This window comes from Amphiura filiformis, chromosome 3, assembly GCF_039555335.1.
Source record: "Amphiura filiformis chromosome 3, Afil_fr2py, whole genome shotgun sequence".
NCBI classification, from domain to species: Eukaryota; Metazoa; Echinodermata; class Ophiuroidea; order Amphilepidida; family Amphiuridae; genus Amphiura; species Amphiura filiformis.
In genome coordinates, this window is record NC_092630.1 from 73,845,524 (window position 1) to 73,865,715 (window position 20,192).

The window sequence follows — 20,192 nt, forward strand, 5'->3', positions numbered from 1 at the left end:
AAAACCAACAAGTAATATTCAAACCTATTATTTGCGATTAACCTTTCCAAATTGAAATTACATTTGATATGACATTTTCCCAATATAGTAGCAGGAAGTGAGTTGCGCAACACGAAATCATGATGTTGCCGATAGGTATAAGCAAAGTATTACTTTGGTAAAAGTAACCAGAACCATCAATCAATCAATCAATTTATTTGGGAAATGAACAAGTTAATAAATGACACGTTCGACGAAAATCGTGCGCGTGGTTATATTAATAACGATTTAAAAATCGTTATCATAGTTATGAGAAATGTAAGTCAGACTCCAAAAGTGTGTTACCTGGAAAGGATTATGTCATTCTTACTAGAATATGTGCGGGTAAAATGGCCGAAACTTGCACTGTTAATAATACAATAACATTGACTTACAACGAAACATTAGGTAACATCTACAGCCGAAGGGACGTCATCTTTGTGATCATCGTGATCCCAATTATTGCCCTATTTGGACTAGTCACTAATAGTAGTTTCTTATTTGTTCTGTATCGCATAGATTCAATGCGAACTGTAACTAATTTTTACTTAGGAAATCTTGCAGTAGCTGATGCATGCGCCCTGATTTTTATAACATCCAAGCATGTTTGGACTTATATGGTTAATTCAACGATTCAGAAAGGTATTCCATGGAAAAGCCCGATAGGGTGTTTGCTGCTTTACCTCTCGTATGTCGTCTACTACACCTCTGTGTTCATAATAACGCTAGTTTCGATTGAAAGATATTTCGCGACATGTCATCCATTACGACATCGTCTTTTGAACAAAAAGACTAGAGCTGTGAAGTTAGTCATCACGACTTGGGTTGTTTCATTCGGATTGGCGAGTTTTGCTGCTTTACCAACTTCTACCTATCAACTGTGTTACAATTACATATTAACAGAAAAAACGTTTCCCAAAGAAGATGCTATTATTGTGTATGAATGTAAAAGAGCATGCGCTAATTGTTTCTTAATATTGCTTATCATTGATATGGTGCAATTTGTCATAGCTTGCCTTTTGAATTCTATCCTGTACAGTCTGATAGTACTTAAAGTAAACAAGAGAAGCATTGGTGAATCGATCGCAAACAACAATGTCAGAAATTCAGTTATTAGAATGGTAATCGCCAATTCAGTTGTATTTTTTCTTTGTTTGTTTCCATTTCAAATTGTAAATGTACGTAATCTGATTTTAAGCTTTGACGGATATTCATTTATTTCTGCTGAAAATCTCAGTTTGATTGAATGGATTGGACGCGCAACACTTTTGCTCAACTCCTCAGTTAACCCTGTGGTGTATAGTATGACCAACCCTCGATACAGAAAGGCATTCCTTGAAGCATTTAATCTCAGACACGATGATAACTGATAAAGATAAGCCTGAGTGTAACGCAGTTTAAAGACAAAAACCAACCAGTAATATTCAAACCGATCAACCTTTCTAAATCTAATTTCCCAATAGAGTAGCAAGAAATAATTAGCACGACACGAAATCATGATGTTGCCGATAGGTATAAGTAACCAGAACCAATTATGTGGTGTTGACAATATCACGGGAAATGAATTAAACAAGTTAATAAATAAATAACACGTTCGACGAAAATCGTGCGCGCGGTTATTTTAATAACGATTTAAAAATCGTTATCATAGTTATGAGAAATGTAAGTCAGACTCCAGCTCCAAAAGTGTGATTTTACCCAATTCACTGTATAATATTGTAACTTGGAAAGGATTATGCGTTCTTACTAGAATACCTGTATGAGTAAATATGGCCGAAACTTGCACGGTTAATAATACAATAACAGTGACTTACAACGAAACATTAGGTACCATCTATAGCCGAAGGGACGTCATCTTTGTGATCATCGTGATCCCAATTATTGCGCTATTTGGACTAGTCACCAATAGTAGTTTCTTATTTGTTCTGTATCGCATAGATTCAATGCGAACTGTAACTAATTTTTACTTAGGAAATCTTGCAGTAGCAGATGCATGCACCCTGATATTTATAACAACCAAGCATGTTTGGACTTATATGGTTAATTCACCGATTCAGAGAGGTATTCCATGGAAAAGCCCGATAGGGTGTATGGTACTACTTTACGTCTCGTATGTCGTTTACTACACCTCTGTATTCCTAATAACACTAGTTTCGATTGAAAGATATTTCGCGATATGTCATCCATTACGACATCGTCTTTTTAATAAAAAGACAAGAGCTGTGAAGTTAGTCATCGCGACTTGGGTTGTCTCATTCGGATTGGCGAGTTTTGCTGCTTCACCAACTTCTACATATCAACTGTGTTACATACTAGTATTACCAGAAAAAACGTTTCCCAAAGAAGATCCTATTATTGTGTATGAATGTAAAAGAGCATGCGCAAATTGTTTCTTAATATTGCTTATCATTGATACGGTGCAATTTGTCATAGCTTGCCTTTTGAATTCTATCCTGTACAGTCTGATAGTACTTAAAGTAAACAAGAGAAGCATTGGTGAATCGAGCGCAAACAACGATGTCAGAAATTCAGTAATTAGAATGGTAATCGCCAATTCAGTTGTATTTTTTCTTTGTTTGTTTCCATTTCAAATTGTAAATGTACGTGAACTGATTTTAAGCTTTGACGGATATTCATTTATTTCTGCTGAAAATCTCAGTTTGCTTGTATGGATTGGACGCGCAACAGTTTTGCTCAACTCCTCGGTTAACCCTGTGGTGTATAGTATGACGAATCCTCGATACAGAAAGGCATTCCTTGAAGCATTCAATCTCAGACACGATGAGAGTGTTGCCAAAACATTTACTTCGCAGTTGAATATATTGAATAAACCCAATAAGTTGATTACTGATAAATATAAGCCTGCGATTAACGCAGTTTAAAAACAAGAATGACCAAATAATATTCAAAACCTATTATTTGTGATTAACCTTTATAAATCGAAGTTACATTTAATATGACATTTTCCCAATATAGTAGCAAGAAATGATTAGCACTACGACACGGAATCATGATACTGCCGATAGGTATAAGTAGTTCAAACCTAAAAACCTTTGTGTTTTGCAATGAATTAATATTGCGAAAGTAACCAGAGCCATTTATGTGGTGTTGAAAATATCACGGGAAATTAATTAAACAAGTTAATAAATTACACGCTCGGCGATTAAACAAGTCAATAAATGACACGCTCGACGAAAATCGTGCGCGCGGTTATTAAATCGTTATGAGAAGTCTAACTCCAAAAGTGTGTTGTTACCCAATTTAAGACTTAATAACATTTTAACTTGGAAAGGATTATGCGTTCTTATGCATACCTGTGCGGGTAAAATGGCTGAAACTTGCACTGTTAAAAATACAATAACATTGACTTACAACGAAACATTTGATACCATTTACAGCCGAAGGGATGTCATCTTTATTACCATCGTGAACCCAACTATTGCGCTATTTGGACTGGTCACCAATAGCAGTTTCTTATTTGTTCTGTATCACATAGATTCAATGCGAACTGTGACTAATTTTTACTTAGGAAATCTTGCAGTAGCAGATGCATGCACCCTGATATTTATAACAACCAAGCATGTTTGGATTTATATATCACCCATTCAGAAAGGCATTCCATGGAGCAACCAATATCCTGTGCGCTACAGTCTTACACCGTGTAAACATGTATAACACTACATGTATAACACTACATGTAGTTTCGATTGAAAGATATTTCGCGATATGTCATCCATTACGACATCATCTTTTTAACAAAAAGACTAGAGCTGTGAAATTAGTAACCATAACATGGGTTGTCTCATTCGTATTGGCAGGTGTTGTTGCTTATCCAACTTCTACTGATCGAAAGTGTTACATATTACCAGATAAAGGATTTCACAATGATGTCCCAGATCCTATTATTGTTTATGAATGTGAAAAAACATGCAATATTTGTATCTCAATAAAATTTAAAATCCATGGACAAACCCACGATACAGGAAGGCATTATATGAAGCATTCAATCTCAGACACCGTTAAAACACGAAATTAAGTCTTTTTAAAGTTAATTTGGAATGTTAGTTTAAACATTCGTTTTTTACATTCTTTTTGTACGTCCTAAACGTCACTGAGTCTAACACCTTCATTTTTCTTGAAATTGTACAAAAAAAACATGTTAATAGTTGAAAATGAACGTGTTTATAGATTTGAGAGAGAATTACGGACGTAACGCAGTGGGAGAGCCCGGGGAGAGCTCCGATCACTTGAAAACACTGAATTGAAAAGATCGCGATTCAGATTTCATAGAGTGTTTTCACGACGGGCCAAACACTGATGATAGGGTCTAATTCCAATCGAGCGCACGTAATATTGTGAACTTTAAGAGCTTGTTGAATGAGAGAATTTGCGTAGTTTCCAACAAATCAGGACTTTAGAAGGAGGACGATAAAATTCGCATTAACGTCGATTTGATGTCCAACGACATGTAGAAAATTCGCGGAAATTGAAAGAGCTAACGGAAACAGGGAAAATCGGTGACCAACCATAGTGCAGTGTCGTCCACAGCATATTCACCGTGACCTTTCCAGCCATAAACCCGCTTATTGAAGATTAAACCGATATATGCAGTACTAAACCATTATATAGTAATCTATTGTCCAATGCAAATTTATTACCACCTGATAATTATTGATCCAATGAGCGACCGAATTGTCCGCTACGGACGACTAATCCAATCGATAGTGACTCTATTGACATGTACGAGCGGAGCTCCACTGACCGAGTTTTCGGGTATTTTTTCACTGGTTTGCAGCTGTTTGCTGTCATTTACTCATCAAGGCGGACCACCGTTATTATAAGGACTATGCCAATTATTTAAAAGATTGACATGTAGAGAATAAGCCATAATTGATTGACAGAAAGTACTAAATTTGTACCTATGACGGTTTTATGACACCAATCTTCCAAATACGACCAAAAAATGGCTGCCCGGTGAAGCAAAATGTGCATTGGAATAACACGGCGAGTTTGGATAGATGGTAGGATTTCTTTTTAATAAAATGTATGTTCCCCGTTATTAAAGCTTGTACCGGGTTGAAGATTCAGATATTTGGAAAAGAATAAGTAATTGAAACATAGAGCAAGTACTAAAATCATAGCTTTTTCCTTTTTAATATATGATGCTAACTAGTTCATCCCATATAGCTACAACACAGCGCTACCAGTAGGGTTCAATTGCCTATTGTGAGTGCCCCTGTGTTGTGTGCATACATGTAGTTAACAATAACTGCATGATGCAATGTATAAATTAGAATTCTCATGCGGAACTGGACTTGTGCGTCACTCAACTGAAGCGATGTGTTAAAAACTGTCAATAAAAAGCGGTTGGAAATTGGATTGGAAAAGCGGTAAGTCACAATTACGTATGGAGGTTGTAGGAACTTAGAAAATGATGACACCCTCACCTATCAGTAAAGATGAGAGTCGCGATCGCGATTACACTGCTACAAAAGAGTATACTATCTACGAACAACTGCCTTAGCCCTTTGTTAGTCATCTGCAGATTATGCATGCCCAGTTTGGGAAAGATCGGTCCATGCTAAAAAGATTGATCCAGCCATCAATTGCACCTACCGTCTCATCACTGGGTGTCTTCGACCAACATCAACAGACAACCTATACATACTATGTTGTGTAGAGATCCGTCGTAGTGCAGCAAGTATAGTAGAGAACGTCATCGCCAGACCACAGATTAGCAACACCCTACATTTGGCCATGAACCTGCAAAGAATCGGCCGAAGTCTAGGATAAAATTCCTCAATGAAGTTGAACCCAAGTGCACAAGCTGAAAGTACCAGAGCTGCATTATGGAAAGAGAGGCTTGTCGATCTTCCACAAACAACATCCATGTCCATATAAGTGTCAAAAAAGAACTTCCCCTGGTGCAGACTTAAACTGGAATGGAAATGCCTACAGACTGAGAACTGGTACTGGCCAATGTAAAGTGAATCTCAAAAAGTGGGGTTATCTAAACACAGAAGACCTGCGTATGTGGAACTGAACCACAAATGGAGCACATACTGCGATGTTCTCTATTGGAGCAAGAATGCAAAGCTGAGTACCTTGCAGGGAACAATGATAATGCTAAAAGTTGTGTCCAGCTATGAGCTATGGCTGAAACACAATATCTAGCGTGTTTGGACACGAGAAGAAGTATTAATTAATAGTCGTTTTGAAATCAAGACATTGCATAAGTTGTTGCGTGGCCTAACGGTTATAGCGTTGGACTATGAGTCCTTTTTGAAAAAACCTGGGCTCGAGCCCTGTGTGGTAGAATTTCTTTCTTTTCATCTTTTTCTTTTTCTTCTTTCTTGTTCATTCCTTTCTTGTTGATTCGCTGTTTGCACTGATTGATTGTTTTTCATTATATAATTCAGGAATTTATCGGCCTACTATTTAATAATCTTGTACATGGGTCATGGGGACAATTGGTCGCGTGGAATGAACCGCGTGACGCCGTACAAAACTGCAAAGATGCAAATCGCTATTTCATTTTTATACGGTCGACATGGTCGATCTCATACGCATTTCAATGAACAATCTGTATGCATGAACCGAATGTATAGTTCAAAATTTCATACCACACTGTTGCTTTATTATAAGGATTTGTTACAAACAATATCATAACAAGGATCATGTTATAGTTAGACTTTCCTTCGGATGTTCAATATCCTTGCCTGTCTTAAATATATTGTAAAACGGATAAATTGTGCGCATTTTCTACGTTGTCCGCTCGTTCATTTCGTACGGACAGAATCTCAATACTTATTAAATAAGAGTCGTTTTGAAATCGCAACCGCTCTAGTACCTTCAGTTTTCCTCTCACAATCCTTTACATCAAAAGCTAGGAGTTGGTCCGGGTCGAATCATGAACGCGTATCAATATTATCGATTATCAATAGACCATTTAAGTTATCGTACATCGGTTTTGTCAGGTCGGCCGTAAAAGTTAACTGAGTGATTAAGTGAGAGATCATCTTGGCGCAAAGCAAGTCTCCTGTTTGGATAACAAAAATACTGTGTTTCGGCCCTCAACATGCTCCTTTCATTACTTTGATTGTACTCAAGTGGAGTGAGGCAACTGACAATTAAACCATTAAACAACTCAGGGACTTTACAGCTTACGAGCGCACACCCTCAATCCGCCCTAGATATTCATTGACCTTCGCAGCCAGGATCAACTATCCGAATTTCGTACGTGTCACAACGAGACCATTAGCAATAAGTTCCTTATCCAGGGTAATTTCAAACTAACTCAATTTTTCAATAGACCATACTAAACCACCGCCAGGGTTCTAACCCACAACCTCTCGCACCTTTATTCGAACACCTTTGAGAGTATATTGACACGAGTTTAAACGTATTTATGGTAATGTAGACCATGAGCCACACAAATCTCAACCACTATTAAAATAGACAAGACTGCCACATCCAATACTTCATTAAGTAGATCCAGTGTAGAAGTTGAAAAAAACACACCAGATTTTCAATAAATAAATATCAAAAATTGTGGTTACGACACACCTTATATCTTAGTCATAAACGAAATGATCAAAGAATCTTAGTGTATATTATTGATCCAGTATTTCATGATCAGGTAGTCATAAATTGGTAATTAAATCATCATCAGTCAGGTGCTTGAAGAAGTCCGGTGTTTCCAGACACAATGTAGCATATTGAATTGCAATTTTTTTGATTGAATTTTTTAGTGATTGGAATTTATAAATGATACAAACGCTGAGCTCCATTATGTTAAATTATGATTGAATTAATTTATGAACAGTTGTTGAATCGTAAAAGTTGGAGACCAATGGTTAAGTAAACCTGGGGTTTGGGCAAACTTATAGTAACAGTAACGTTGCAATTCGTTTTGGTGATTTAGTAATATTATAAATTTTGTGACTGCATTTTGGCATTTTCAATGCGTTTTGAGCTTACCGTGGAATTAATAGTGATATCTGGTCCTGCTCCTTTTATAATTTTTGTTTGATCGTCTAATTTTGCAAATAAAAACTCTGAGTAAGTACCGTAGTCATCTCGGTGGGTCTTTTCATGATATAATTACTTTGAATTCCATGCAAGAACCCAAAATTTACCTCTGAATTCAGGGTTCAAGACTGCTTTCGGAAAAGCCGTAGTCTTAAAAAAGTGCACGAGTGGCGACTACGTTTTATACTTCGCGCATTGATGATTGCGTCTACGCCCAATATGTTGATTGTACAGTGATGAATCACTGTTACACAAAGGTATACAAAGAATGACCTCTATATATTTATTTGATTAGTATGACTGAAGGGATAGACCCTTTATGTATCTTATAAATAAAAATATATTGTATTACGTAGGATCTTTACCCACTGGCATGTGCCCGGGGCATGTGCCAATATTGCGTAACGCCAGAGGTGAATATATTGCTTTGACATCGAGTAGGATGGCCGAGCGATCTAAGGCGTTGTGATTTCTTCGATGCTGTTCTGATCGTCGCTTGGTCGAAACTTGTTATTATTCCATCTTTTTTCTTATGCTGCTTTATTTTTTCCAGCGAATAGAAAATGATTGATTTCTTTTTGTGTTATTAATTAATTAATTAATTTATTTATTTATTTATTTATTTATTTATTTATTTATTTATTTATTATTTATTTATTTACTTAATTTTTCTATTGATTATTTGAATGACGTGAGGATTGTGCGAGCAGTTATTGGAATGACATCGTACATTACACCCCTGGCAAGCCAATTTTGTGCCTATTTTTGTATTTTTCTTCAAAATTATAGCGCATTGGTGACAAGTAAGATATGTATATTATAGGGGCAAGGACTACAATTACTGCACTGAAAATTCAGTAACTCAAGACAAGTAGTTATTGATTTATTGATCAAATATTGGTTTTCCCTAATTTTTGACTGTAACACCACAATTGTTGTCTGTGCTGAAATATAATTTCCAGTGCAGTAGTTGTAGTCCTTGGCCCTATAATATACATATCTTACTTGTCACCAATGCGCTATAATTTTTGAGAAAAATGTAAAAATAGGCACCAAATTCGGCAGGGGTGTAGTACCCCTTAAGCATTATCAAGGATTAATATCACAGGTTTTATTGCAGATAGGTAGTTGATTTAGTGGTACTATCCAGTGCTTCAGAACCGAGAGGTACCGGGTTTAATTCCCATCTATGCCTAATTTTTTTAAATTTAAAGACTAGGAAAATTACTGCAGTAGGTTTATTTGGCGCGATCTCAGTTATTCATTTTCTGTTGGCTGTGCCTCTTACAGACACCCTCCCCTGGAATCCAAACCACGGTTCGCTCTCGTCACATCCCGTAAGGTATAATCTACCAAAAAACGTTGACAACGTAAAGAAATCAGCAAGTTTAAAAAACCCACCTCGGCTCACTTTTTGAAACTTGGTCCCATTTGTAAAAGGTACTGATTTAAACTTTATCATATTTATATAAATCTAAAACATTTCCAGAGTGTTATGTATCTTTATAAATGTGCAGATGCGATATTAATTTGTAAGCTTTCTGGAACGACCTGAAAGGTTATTATCTTGTTCTTGCATGGTAAGCCAATATCCTATTGTGGTTTTTTTATAATAATCATGATTAATGATTGAATTAAACGAATAACAAGTAGGCTTGTAATCTTGTTAATGTTGGAAACGCTGTATTCTGTTGAAATAAAATAAAAACACTGATTTGCTGTTGGTGTTCAAAATGGGACCAAGTTTCAAAAAGTGAGCCGTGGTGGGTTTTTTTAACTTGCTGATTTCTTTACGTTGTCAACGTTTTTTTTGGTAGATTTCTTTTCTTTTTATGAATGTAGCCAAGCAGCTCCAAGCTTGGAAAGTCATCAGGTTACAAAGTGCTCCATAAAACGAATAAATCGAAAAATAGATGTGTGAAGTTTCTATTCTTGATTCATGACTATAAATAATTAAACCAAACTTTATCAGTCGTTTATTTTTAAAACTTGCTCGTCACACGTGACTGTAATGTTAAGAGGCGTACAAAATGATCAATATACATTTTAATATACTTTAATTATTCAAGGCAACGTAAATATGTAAAGAAAATGTAAATATGAACAACACACACCCAATGTTGACAATGCCAGAGAGACACAGAGTGTAAGTCCGATTTAGGCCTACTTCAAGTCGGAACTGGTAAATGCGCATAAGCGTCTAAATGCCCCGACCTGGCAAGATACTCGTGTTTTAATGTTTGCGGGGTAATATACTTGGCTATCCGAATTTCGCGGTTTGTGGTTCTTTGTCGCCCTGCGGGGCAATGTAGTTGGATATCCCTATAAGCGGTGGTTATCGGCGATCTTTCGTGGTTTGTGGTTTTAATTTCCCTCATCGAGCCCTGCCCTCTATCGGGAGCTAATTTATAGTTTAAACTTGTTGGATATCCGTATTTCGTGGTTTGTGGTTCTTTATAATAGATAGGCCTGCGGACCATCTGCTTAGATATCCAAATTTCGCGGTTTGTGGTTCTTTGTAGTCCTGCGGGGCAATCTAGTTGGATATCCCTATTAAGCGGCGTTGTCGGCGATCTTTCGCGGTTTGTGATTTTAATTTCCCTTATCAAGCCCTGCCCTATATCGGGAGCTAATTTATAGTTGAAGCTTGTTGGATTTCCATATTTCGTGGTGTGTGATTCTTTGTAGCCCTGCGGGGCAATCTAGTTGGATATCCAAATTTCGCGGTTTGTGGTTCTTTATAGCCCTGCGAGGCAATATAGTTGGATATCAATATTGAGCGGCAGTTGTTGTTGATCTTTCGCGGTTTGTGGTCTTAATTTGTTGGGTATCCATATTTCGCGGTTTTCTTTTTAATCGATAGGCCTGCGGGCAATCTAGTTGGATATCCACATTTTGCGGTTGGTGGTTCTTTGTAGCCCTGCGGGGCAATCTAGTTGGATATCCCTATTAAGCGGTGGTTATCGGCGATCTTTCGTGGTTAGTGGTTTTAATTTCCCTCATCAAGCCATGCCCTCTATCGGGAGCTAATTTATAGTTTAAGCTTGTTGGATATCCATATTTCGTGGTTTGTGGTTCTTTGAAGCCCTGTGGGGCAATAGTTGCATATCCAAATTTCGCGGTTTGTGGTTCTTTATAGCCCTGCAGGGCAATCTAGTTGGATATCAATATTGAGCGGCAGTTGTTGGCGATCTTTCGCGGTTTGAAGTCTTAATTTGTTAGATATCCATGTTTCGCGGTTTGTGGTTCTTTATAATCGATAGGCCTGCGGGCAATCTGGTTGGATATCCAAATTTCGCGGTTTGTGGATCATTGTAGCCCTGCGGGGCAATCTAGTTGGATATCCTTATTAAGCGGCGGTTTTTCGGCTATCTTTCGCAGTTTATGATTTTAATATCCCTTATGTCCTCCTTACGGTTTGTGGTTCTCAATATCAATATTCAGCGGCAGTTGTTGGCGATCTTTCGCGGTTTGTGATTTTAATTTGTGACAATTTATAATATTTATTCCAAATATAATTTTAATCTAAGCTGTGAACAGAGACACCGATAAATGTGTTTTAAATGACGAAGATGTCATGATAGTCAGGCATGGTGAAAGCATCTGGATGGTGAAAGTAGGTCCTAGGTCTAAATGTGAATAAAAATGAAACATGTTTGTTTGATGAAAAAAAATAATATCACAATAGCAATGGATGTTCGAAATGGTGTTATTCTTGATTTATGACAAAAGTGGTGGGAAGTTTCGAACTTAAACAAAAATTCATAAATGGATTAGAAGTCCATGGACTTAACCGCTTCGCCACAGGGACGTCCCGATATAACGAGGTGTGAAAGTGGAGTATTTATTAATATGAATGTATGCTGTGGTCCGGAAAGAATAAAAGAATTGTGAAAAACTTGATTTGTTGGCGAATGAGATCCAGAATTTGTATGTAGGGTATCCAGGAAAATGCTAGGGTATATTTGAAAGTGAATCTGAAAAAGTAGCGCCACAGTGACAGCCATGTATGGCTGTAGCAGTGTCGAAAGATTGTGGATATATGTATGATTAGCTATGATTTTCCACTAATTTTGGCTATGAAATACCGCGTAAAATAAAACAAGAATGTTTGTTTATTATCAAACAATCGGATTGACTGTAAGATTGGTGTAACCTTTTGAAATAATGAGCTATTAAAATATGACACTTTGGACAGTAAATAAGATTTAGCATGGTTTTAGATATATTTTGTACCCAGCGAAAAATATCATAGAACAATAGCGTTTTGTTCCGTGCAAATATAGTCTCGCGGCGCATCTGTTTATCCTTCTTTATCAGTCGTTTTTTTACAACTTGCTGGTCAAGCTACCGCGTGACTCTAATCATCAAATTGTTCGACCATTAATCCTTTTCTTCATTGTTCCTCAATCATGTCAATACTTGCCACATTTATTATTGATAATTAATAACGAGATTTCTTTATCTCAACTGAATCCAACCAAATTGTGAAAGGAAAACGTTTTTTTCTTAACCAAGCAATTGATGCTTTTGACCCACTTACCGAATATTATCTCGTCGTATGCGTATAATTTAATTTGATTTTATTATTCAGATACAAATTAATATCCAGTCCCATTACGATAATGACAACATATAAAAATTATTAACAACACAAGATAAATTGTTTTAATTACTTTTGAAAGTAACACAAAAACTATATTTCCAGCCTTTATTTATTTAAGTATAGGCACACGACACTTATATTTTGTTTAATCAATTAGTAAATGCATGCTTTAATAATCTCATTGCTTTCATATTAATCAAAATTGGATTATTACAATAATGTTCTCCTTGTTTGTCGTAAGCAAACATTTTGTTGTCATTCTATTGTGAGACTTCCATCGAAACACTCGTGGTGTTGGCTTCTCAGTTTCGTTTACTTTCTTATATTTCAATAGCGTTCAATTAAAATACCAAAATGGCTGAGAGTTGCAATGCCATGAATACTGTAAATTTAACACAAGAAGATGCTTCGGGGATCACTTATAGTAGGGATGACCAATGAACCATCAACTTGATTAGAACACTCCCATAGACATGCAGGGAGCTCAACTGTGCACTGCTTGCACATACATTTCTAAATTGATCTCATTCTTTTATTTTCAATATTTTTCTGTAAAATTTGGGGAAGTTACTGCCAATTATATTTTGTAACTATCTTGCAAATTACAGCAACATAATTTATTTTGTTTTTCTGTAAGTGCGAGTCAAAATTGGTCCATCGCCACAGTGCGCTTAATTGCCAGTGGCTGAGTTTAGCACTGCTCAAGAATGGCACAAAATATTCAAATCAGTAAGATCAGGTGAAAAACGTGGCCTACTGAGCTGTAATTTGGCAGAGTTGCCAGTAATACCTCTATCATACCCTCTGTAAAAAGGTTAAAAAATTGAACAAGTAGATCTCGAGTTACAAATTAAATCACCAGCTTCCCTTTGGAATTTTTATATTCCTTTCAAATCATGTTAAGAAGACACCTTTCTGAACATAAATGTGAAGTTTCGTGCTCATTCGATGTATTGTTCACCTGATCTTAACCCTAAACGTTTTCTTATATTTAGGCCTATAACATCTACAACTTGCTGCTGGCTATACCTTGTTTAGGACTTTCAAAAGAAGTACCTGAATGTGCAACCATAACTGTTTCAAAATAGCCCGCGATAGTCATGCAGGTAACTCCGAGGTCAAGCATTGAATTGGTTTGAACAAAGATACTCATAATGTATTGAGTGCTACTTTGGTTTGAATGAGGAATACTACAGGAATACACATGAGCATGATGAGGATAATCTCTATTGTTGTGAATGAGTCAATGACCTTCAAAACTTAAGATTTTGTTTACATACACCTACTAATTGGTCATATTAAACCCAATAACATTGAAATTCTTGGTTGTGAAAAAAAAGTTCACCTACTTAGTGCAATTTTGATTTTGTGCCATATCGGCTATCTTGGATGATTTTTGGCAAATGTCCTCTAAATGCATGATTTCAATGCCTTGGTTTGAAAAAATAAGTTATGCCAGTGACTAGTTAAGTGCCATTTCATAAGAAACCCTTTGATACTTTCACAATATGCTTGTTTCATGTTTGCAAATATGTTAAAATAAAGAAATATATAAAGGTAAATATATGCTTATGCCAATTTTGCTCCCAACTGCTATTTTTGGACCTTGTCATTTTATTTCGTTCCAATGACCGGTCAGAATGGGAAACTTTGATAATTCATAATTCAAAAAGTTTTTGACCGATTTTGACCATTTAACCACCAAAATACTTCTGTTGATTAGTTCTACTCAGAAAACAATCTTTTGTAGCAATAGGGTCAACATGAAATTTTGATGGTTATCCCTACTTATAGCCAAGGAGATACGATGTTTATCACTATTGTGTTACCGATTGTTGCATTTCTTGGTGTTTCGAACAATCTCGCTTTCTTGTTTGTCATTTTTCGAGTCAAAGTAATGCAGAATGTGACCAATTTTTACTTGGGTAATCTTGCCGTTGCAGATGCTAGCTATTTGATAATAATGGCAACCAGATATGTTTGGATCTTCTTTGCAACTTCACCAATCCAAAGTCAAACTCAAGGAGCCATACCTTGGAAGGCTCCAGTCAGCTGCCAGCTGCCAAGCATCATTACATATGCAACCTATTTTGCCTCGGTATTCATGATAACGCTTGTTTCAATTGAAAGATACTTTGCGATATGCCACTCCTTGCGACACCGTGTCTTGAACAGAACGACAAGAGCTGTGGCATTAGTGATTGTTACCTGGATTCTTTCATTTGGACTGACAATCTTCTATATGATGCCAACATCTACCAGACAAATGTGTTACATATTACCGGATGACATTGCCAATGGACAAGATCTTCTCATTGTTTATGCCTGTATCAGGTCCTGCAACTCATGTATTTCAGTCGTTTCTTTGATCGATGTCATACAATTTGTTCTTGCTTTCATATTAAGTTCTTTTCTGTACGCGTTGATTGTTGTAAAGGTAAGCAAGAGAGATATTGGTGAAACGAACGCAAATAATAGTGTAAGAAATGCAGTAGTCAGGATGGTGATAATCAGTGCTGTCATATTCTTTCTTTGCACATTTCCATTTCAAATTGTCAATTTACAAGATGTCATTTTAGGCTACGGTGGCAACTGGTTTATGTCAGTTGAAAACTATAATTTACTGAATTGGATTGGTCGCGTTACTTCGTTAGTCAATGCTTCAGTTAACCCTGTTGTATACAACCTGACTAACGCACGATACAGACAGGCTTTCTTAGAGGCATTCGGTTTGGGAAAAGAAAAGTCTGTCACCAAAACATTGCAGTCACGGCTGAATACCATTAGTCGCTCCAATATATTGGATTCTGGTGAACTCTAAATGAATCGAGAGCATACGACTCTTATTTCTATCTTAATCGCTATTGTAAAAACTAGAATTTATTGGTATATCGAATTTTGTCTTAGTAACACGTCGAATTAAAGCAATGTACATAAATGTGACTAATTTTTACAATCTTAATAATGGACTTCTTTACAACTTCACCAATCCGATGCCAAAGTCAAGGGGCCATACCTTGGAAGGCTCTAGTCAGCTGCAATTTGCCAAACATCTTCATGCAACTTTTTTGCCGCTGTGTTCTTAACGCGTGTTTCAACTGAAAGTTACGATAACTCGCATCGCCAATATCAACACACAGCAGTCTAACTTATGGGTCACAAGTCCAAATGGGGTAACCTTTCAACAATATGATGGGATCATAAACACAATATATGAAATAAGGTCTTGACTCTCAGAAAAACGTGCCAGAATATTGTCTGTACATTTATCAAGATATTTTAGTTCTTTGCATTGAAACAAATTGTGGTTAAGAATCATTTTGACACAGCTTATATCTCAGTCATAAACGAAATGATCAAAGTATCTTAGTGTATATTATTTATCTAGTATTTCACGATCAGATAGTCATAAATTGGTAATTAAATCGTTGCAATTCGTTTTGGTGATTAAGTAATATTATAAATTTTGTGACTGCATTTTGGCATGTTCAATGCGTTTTGAACTTACCGTGGAATTAATAGTGATATCTGGTACTGCTTCTTTTCTAATATTTGTTTGATCGTCGATTTTTGCAAATAAAAACTCTGAGTAAGTATCGTAATCCTCTCGGTGGGTCTTTTCATGATATACCGTATTTACTTTGAATTCCATGCAAGAACCCCAAATTTACCTCTAAATTCAGGGTTCAAGACTGCTTCCGGAAAAGCCGTAGTCTCAAAAAAGTGCACGAATGGCGACTACATTTTATACTTCCCGCATTGATGATTGCGTCTACGCCCAATATACCTCTTTATATATGTTGATTATACAGTGATGAATCACTGTTACACAAAGGTATACAAAGAATTGAATATATGAATACAAAAGCCACCTAAGTCCATACTTTGGCCAAATTGAGTTAAGCATGGGAAATTGTTGCTATACATAGGCCTGTCATATGCATGAAAGAACAATTCAAATTCATTCTCTGTGTCTATTGGGCATGTGAAAAATAGCATGCATGAAAGAATCACCCAATTCCATGATTTGAGTCCAAAATTTAAAATGAACCCCACGAAGTCCCTGAAATGCTAATCGTCATACCTAATACAGGTTAATCCACTCATTTGCACGTAAAACTTACCATATTGACCAGGTAAATCTAACTGAAGGAATTAAAATGATACACGGGTTTTTCTCTCAAAATAACTTCGCATGGACTTAGGTGGCTTTTGTATTCATGTATTCAATTGGTTACATGTCAATGACCTCTATATATTTATTTGGTTAGTATAACTGAAGGGATAGACCCTTTATGTTTCTTCCGTGTTTTTGTATTACGTAGGATCTTTACCCACTGGCATGTCCCGGGGCATGTGCCAATATTGCGTAACGCTAGAGGTTTGACATCGAGTAGGATGGCCGAGCGATCTAAGGCGTTGTGATTTCTTCGATGCTGTTCTGATCGTCGCTTATGGCTGGCCGTAACCGCCACTACGTGGAGCTGCTACGCGTAGCTTACTTTTCGCTTCGCGGAGCTAAATTGACCAATCATGTTAGATCTTTTCATTACGCGGAACCAGTGGATGCATCCTCGTTCCAGAGAGAGAAAACTCTTGCCAAAATTAATGTTTACTATGTGGATTTTAAATGAATCGAATGTAAATAAACCACGACCAGTTATACAGGATGAATACCATTAGTGTATAGTCAATGTTACGGCCAGCCATATGAGTGCATGTCCATCTTAGGGGTGGTGCAATAATTATGTGTACCCCGGGGGTGAATTCTCAAAATGGTCTGCCAAAAATCGCTTGCCCCCCCTTTGGCCGTGCCAAAAACCTTTGCCCCCCTTTCGACGTGCCAAAAACCTTTTCCCCCCTTTTGACGTGCCAAAAATCTTTGGCCCCCCTTACACATGCAAGATTTTGGGGAACCCGAATTTAAAACCTTAAATGTCTTAACATATAATGCGAACGCAGCGAGCCTGAAATTTTGCATATTTGAACGTGTTTGTAACGTTTTCCTACGCCTTTTTAAGCCGTATATAGAAACGGTGCCCAAAATATCTGTGCCAAACATTGCTTGCCCCCCCCTTTTGACTTGCCAAAAATCGCTTGACCCCCCTTTCGACCTGCCAAAAATGCTTGCCCCCCTTTGGCCTGCCAAAAATCTTTGCCCCCTATAATTCACCCCCGGGGTACACATAATTATTGCACCACCCCTTAATAATAAGTCGGTTCGTACTTTTCATAAACTACTTTTTGAATCATAACTTTCGTGACCGAGGATATCTTGCAACTACGTGAAGCTCGTCTGGCAAATTCTTAATGAACAAATTCGCTTCACGTAATGAGTAAGTCGTACTTGATTGGTCAGTTTTACCTCCGAGTAATGAAAAACTCTAACATGATTGGTCAATTTGGCTCCACGGAGCAAAAAGTCAGCTACGCGTAGTAGCTCCACGTTATGGCGGTTGCGGCCTACCATAGTCGCTTGGTCGAAACTTCTTATTATTCCATCTCTTTTATTATGCTGCTTTATTTTTTCCAGCGAATATAAAATGATTTATTTCTTTTTGTATTATTTATTTATTTATTTATTTATTTACTTAATTTTTCTATTGATTATTTGAATGACGTGAGGATTGAGTGAGCAGTTATTGAAATGACATCGTACATTACATGTAGTATTGATTTATTCCGTTAAGGGGGTACTACATCCCTGGCAAGCCAATTTTGTGCCTATTTTTGCATTTTTCTCAAAAATTATAGCGCATTGGTGACAAGTAAGATATGTATATTATAGGGGCAAGGACTACAACTACTGCACTGAAAATACAGCAACTCAAGACAAGTAGTTATTGATTTATTGATCAAATATTGGTTTTCCCTCATTTTTGACTGTAACACCACAACTGTTGTCTGTGCTGATAGAAATTTCCAGTGCAGTAGTTGTAGTCCTTGGCCCTATAACATACATATCTTACTTGTCACCAATGCGCTATAATTTTTGAGATAAATGCAAAAAATAGGCACCAAATTCGGCAGGGGTGTAGTACCCCCTTAAGCATTATCAAGGATTAATATCACAGGTTTTAGTGCAGATAGGTAGTTGGTTTAGTGGTACTATCCAGTGCTTCAGAACCGAGAGGTACCGGGTTTAATTCCCATCTATGCCTAATTTCTTTTATTTAAAGACTAGGAAAATTACTGCAGTAGGTTTATTTGGCGCGATCTCAGTTATTCATTTTCTGATGGCTGTGCCTCTTACAGACACCCTCCCTCTGGAATCCAAACCACGGTTCGCTCTCTTCACATCCCGTAAGGTATAATCATCAAATTGTTCGACCATTCATCAGGGGCGTAGCCAGCTTTCTTGGTCGGGGGGGAGGGTCAAAAAAATTTCAGGGGCACAGCTGAAAAAAATTGCAGTTGCAACATGAAATGTTTGTTTTTAGAGAGACTGTACATGTTTTCGAGCTTCCAAAAAAGGCTTTATTGGGGCGATATGCGCGTGATCTATTTTTGCCCATGATCGAGACGAAATTTGCTTTATTGTGACAAATATTTGTATTTTACACTATTTTTGCCCATGTTCGGGGTGAATTTTGATGAAAAAGGGGCTCCTTGCCCTTTTTCTTTTACTTTGCCCTTTGGTCAGAGGGGCACTTTTTCTTTCATTTTTTGTCAGGGGCAGTCTGCCCCTGTCTCCCCCTGCTGGCTACGCTACTGCCATTAATCCTTTTTTTTCATAGTTCCTCAATCATGTCAATACTTGTCACATTTATTACTGATAATCAATAACGAGATTTCTTTATCTCAACTGAATCCAACCAAATTGTGAAAGGAAAACGGTTTTTTTCTTGACCAAGCAATTGATGCTTTTGACCCACTTACCGAATAATAGAGAGCTTGCGAAATGGCGTTACTTTAACTTTAACTTTAACGTCTAGAGGATTATAGAGGATTATGTATTCAAAACCAAGGTGGTTTTGAATACATAATCTCTATAATCCTCTAGACGTTAAAGTTAAAGTTAAAGTAACGCCATTTCGCAAGCTCTCTAATATCTCGTCGTATGCGTATTTAATTTGATTTTATTATTCACATACAAATTAATATCCAGTCCCATAACGATAATGGCAATATATAAAAATGATTAGAAACACACGATAAATTGTTTTAATTACTTTTGAAAGTAACACAAAAACTATATTTCCAGCCTTTATTTATTCAAATATAGGCACACGACACTTATATTTTGTTCAATCAATTAGTGAATGCATGCTTTAATAATGTCATTGCTTTCATATTAATCAAAATTGGATTATTATTATAGTCTGTTCTCCTTGTTTGTCGTAAGCAAACATTCTGTTGTCATTCTATTGTGAGACTTCCATCGTCACACTCGTGGTGTTGGCTTCTCAGTTTCGTTTACTTTCTTCAATAGCGTTCAATTAAAATACCAACCCGGGATACCAACATGGCTGAGAGTTGCAATGCCATGAATACTTTAAATTTAACACAAGAAGATGCTTCGGGGATCACTTATAGC

The 20,192-nt window shown here is 36.8% G+C and overlaps 1 protein-coding gene across 1 annotated transcript; it reads left to right on the forward strand.

Moving 5' to 3' along the window:
• Positions 1–368: 368 nt before the first annotated feature.
• LOC140147490 (neuropeptides capa receptor-like) lies at positions 369–1,388 on the forward strand. Its single transcript, XM_072169267.1, has one exon. It carries the CDS (start codon positions 369–371, stop codon positions 1,386–1,388), a length of 1,020 nt encoding a protein of 339 aa, XP_072025368.1.
• Positions 1,389–20,192: the final 18,804 nt, after the last annotated feature.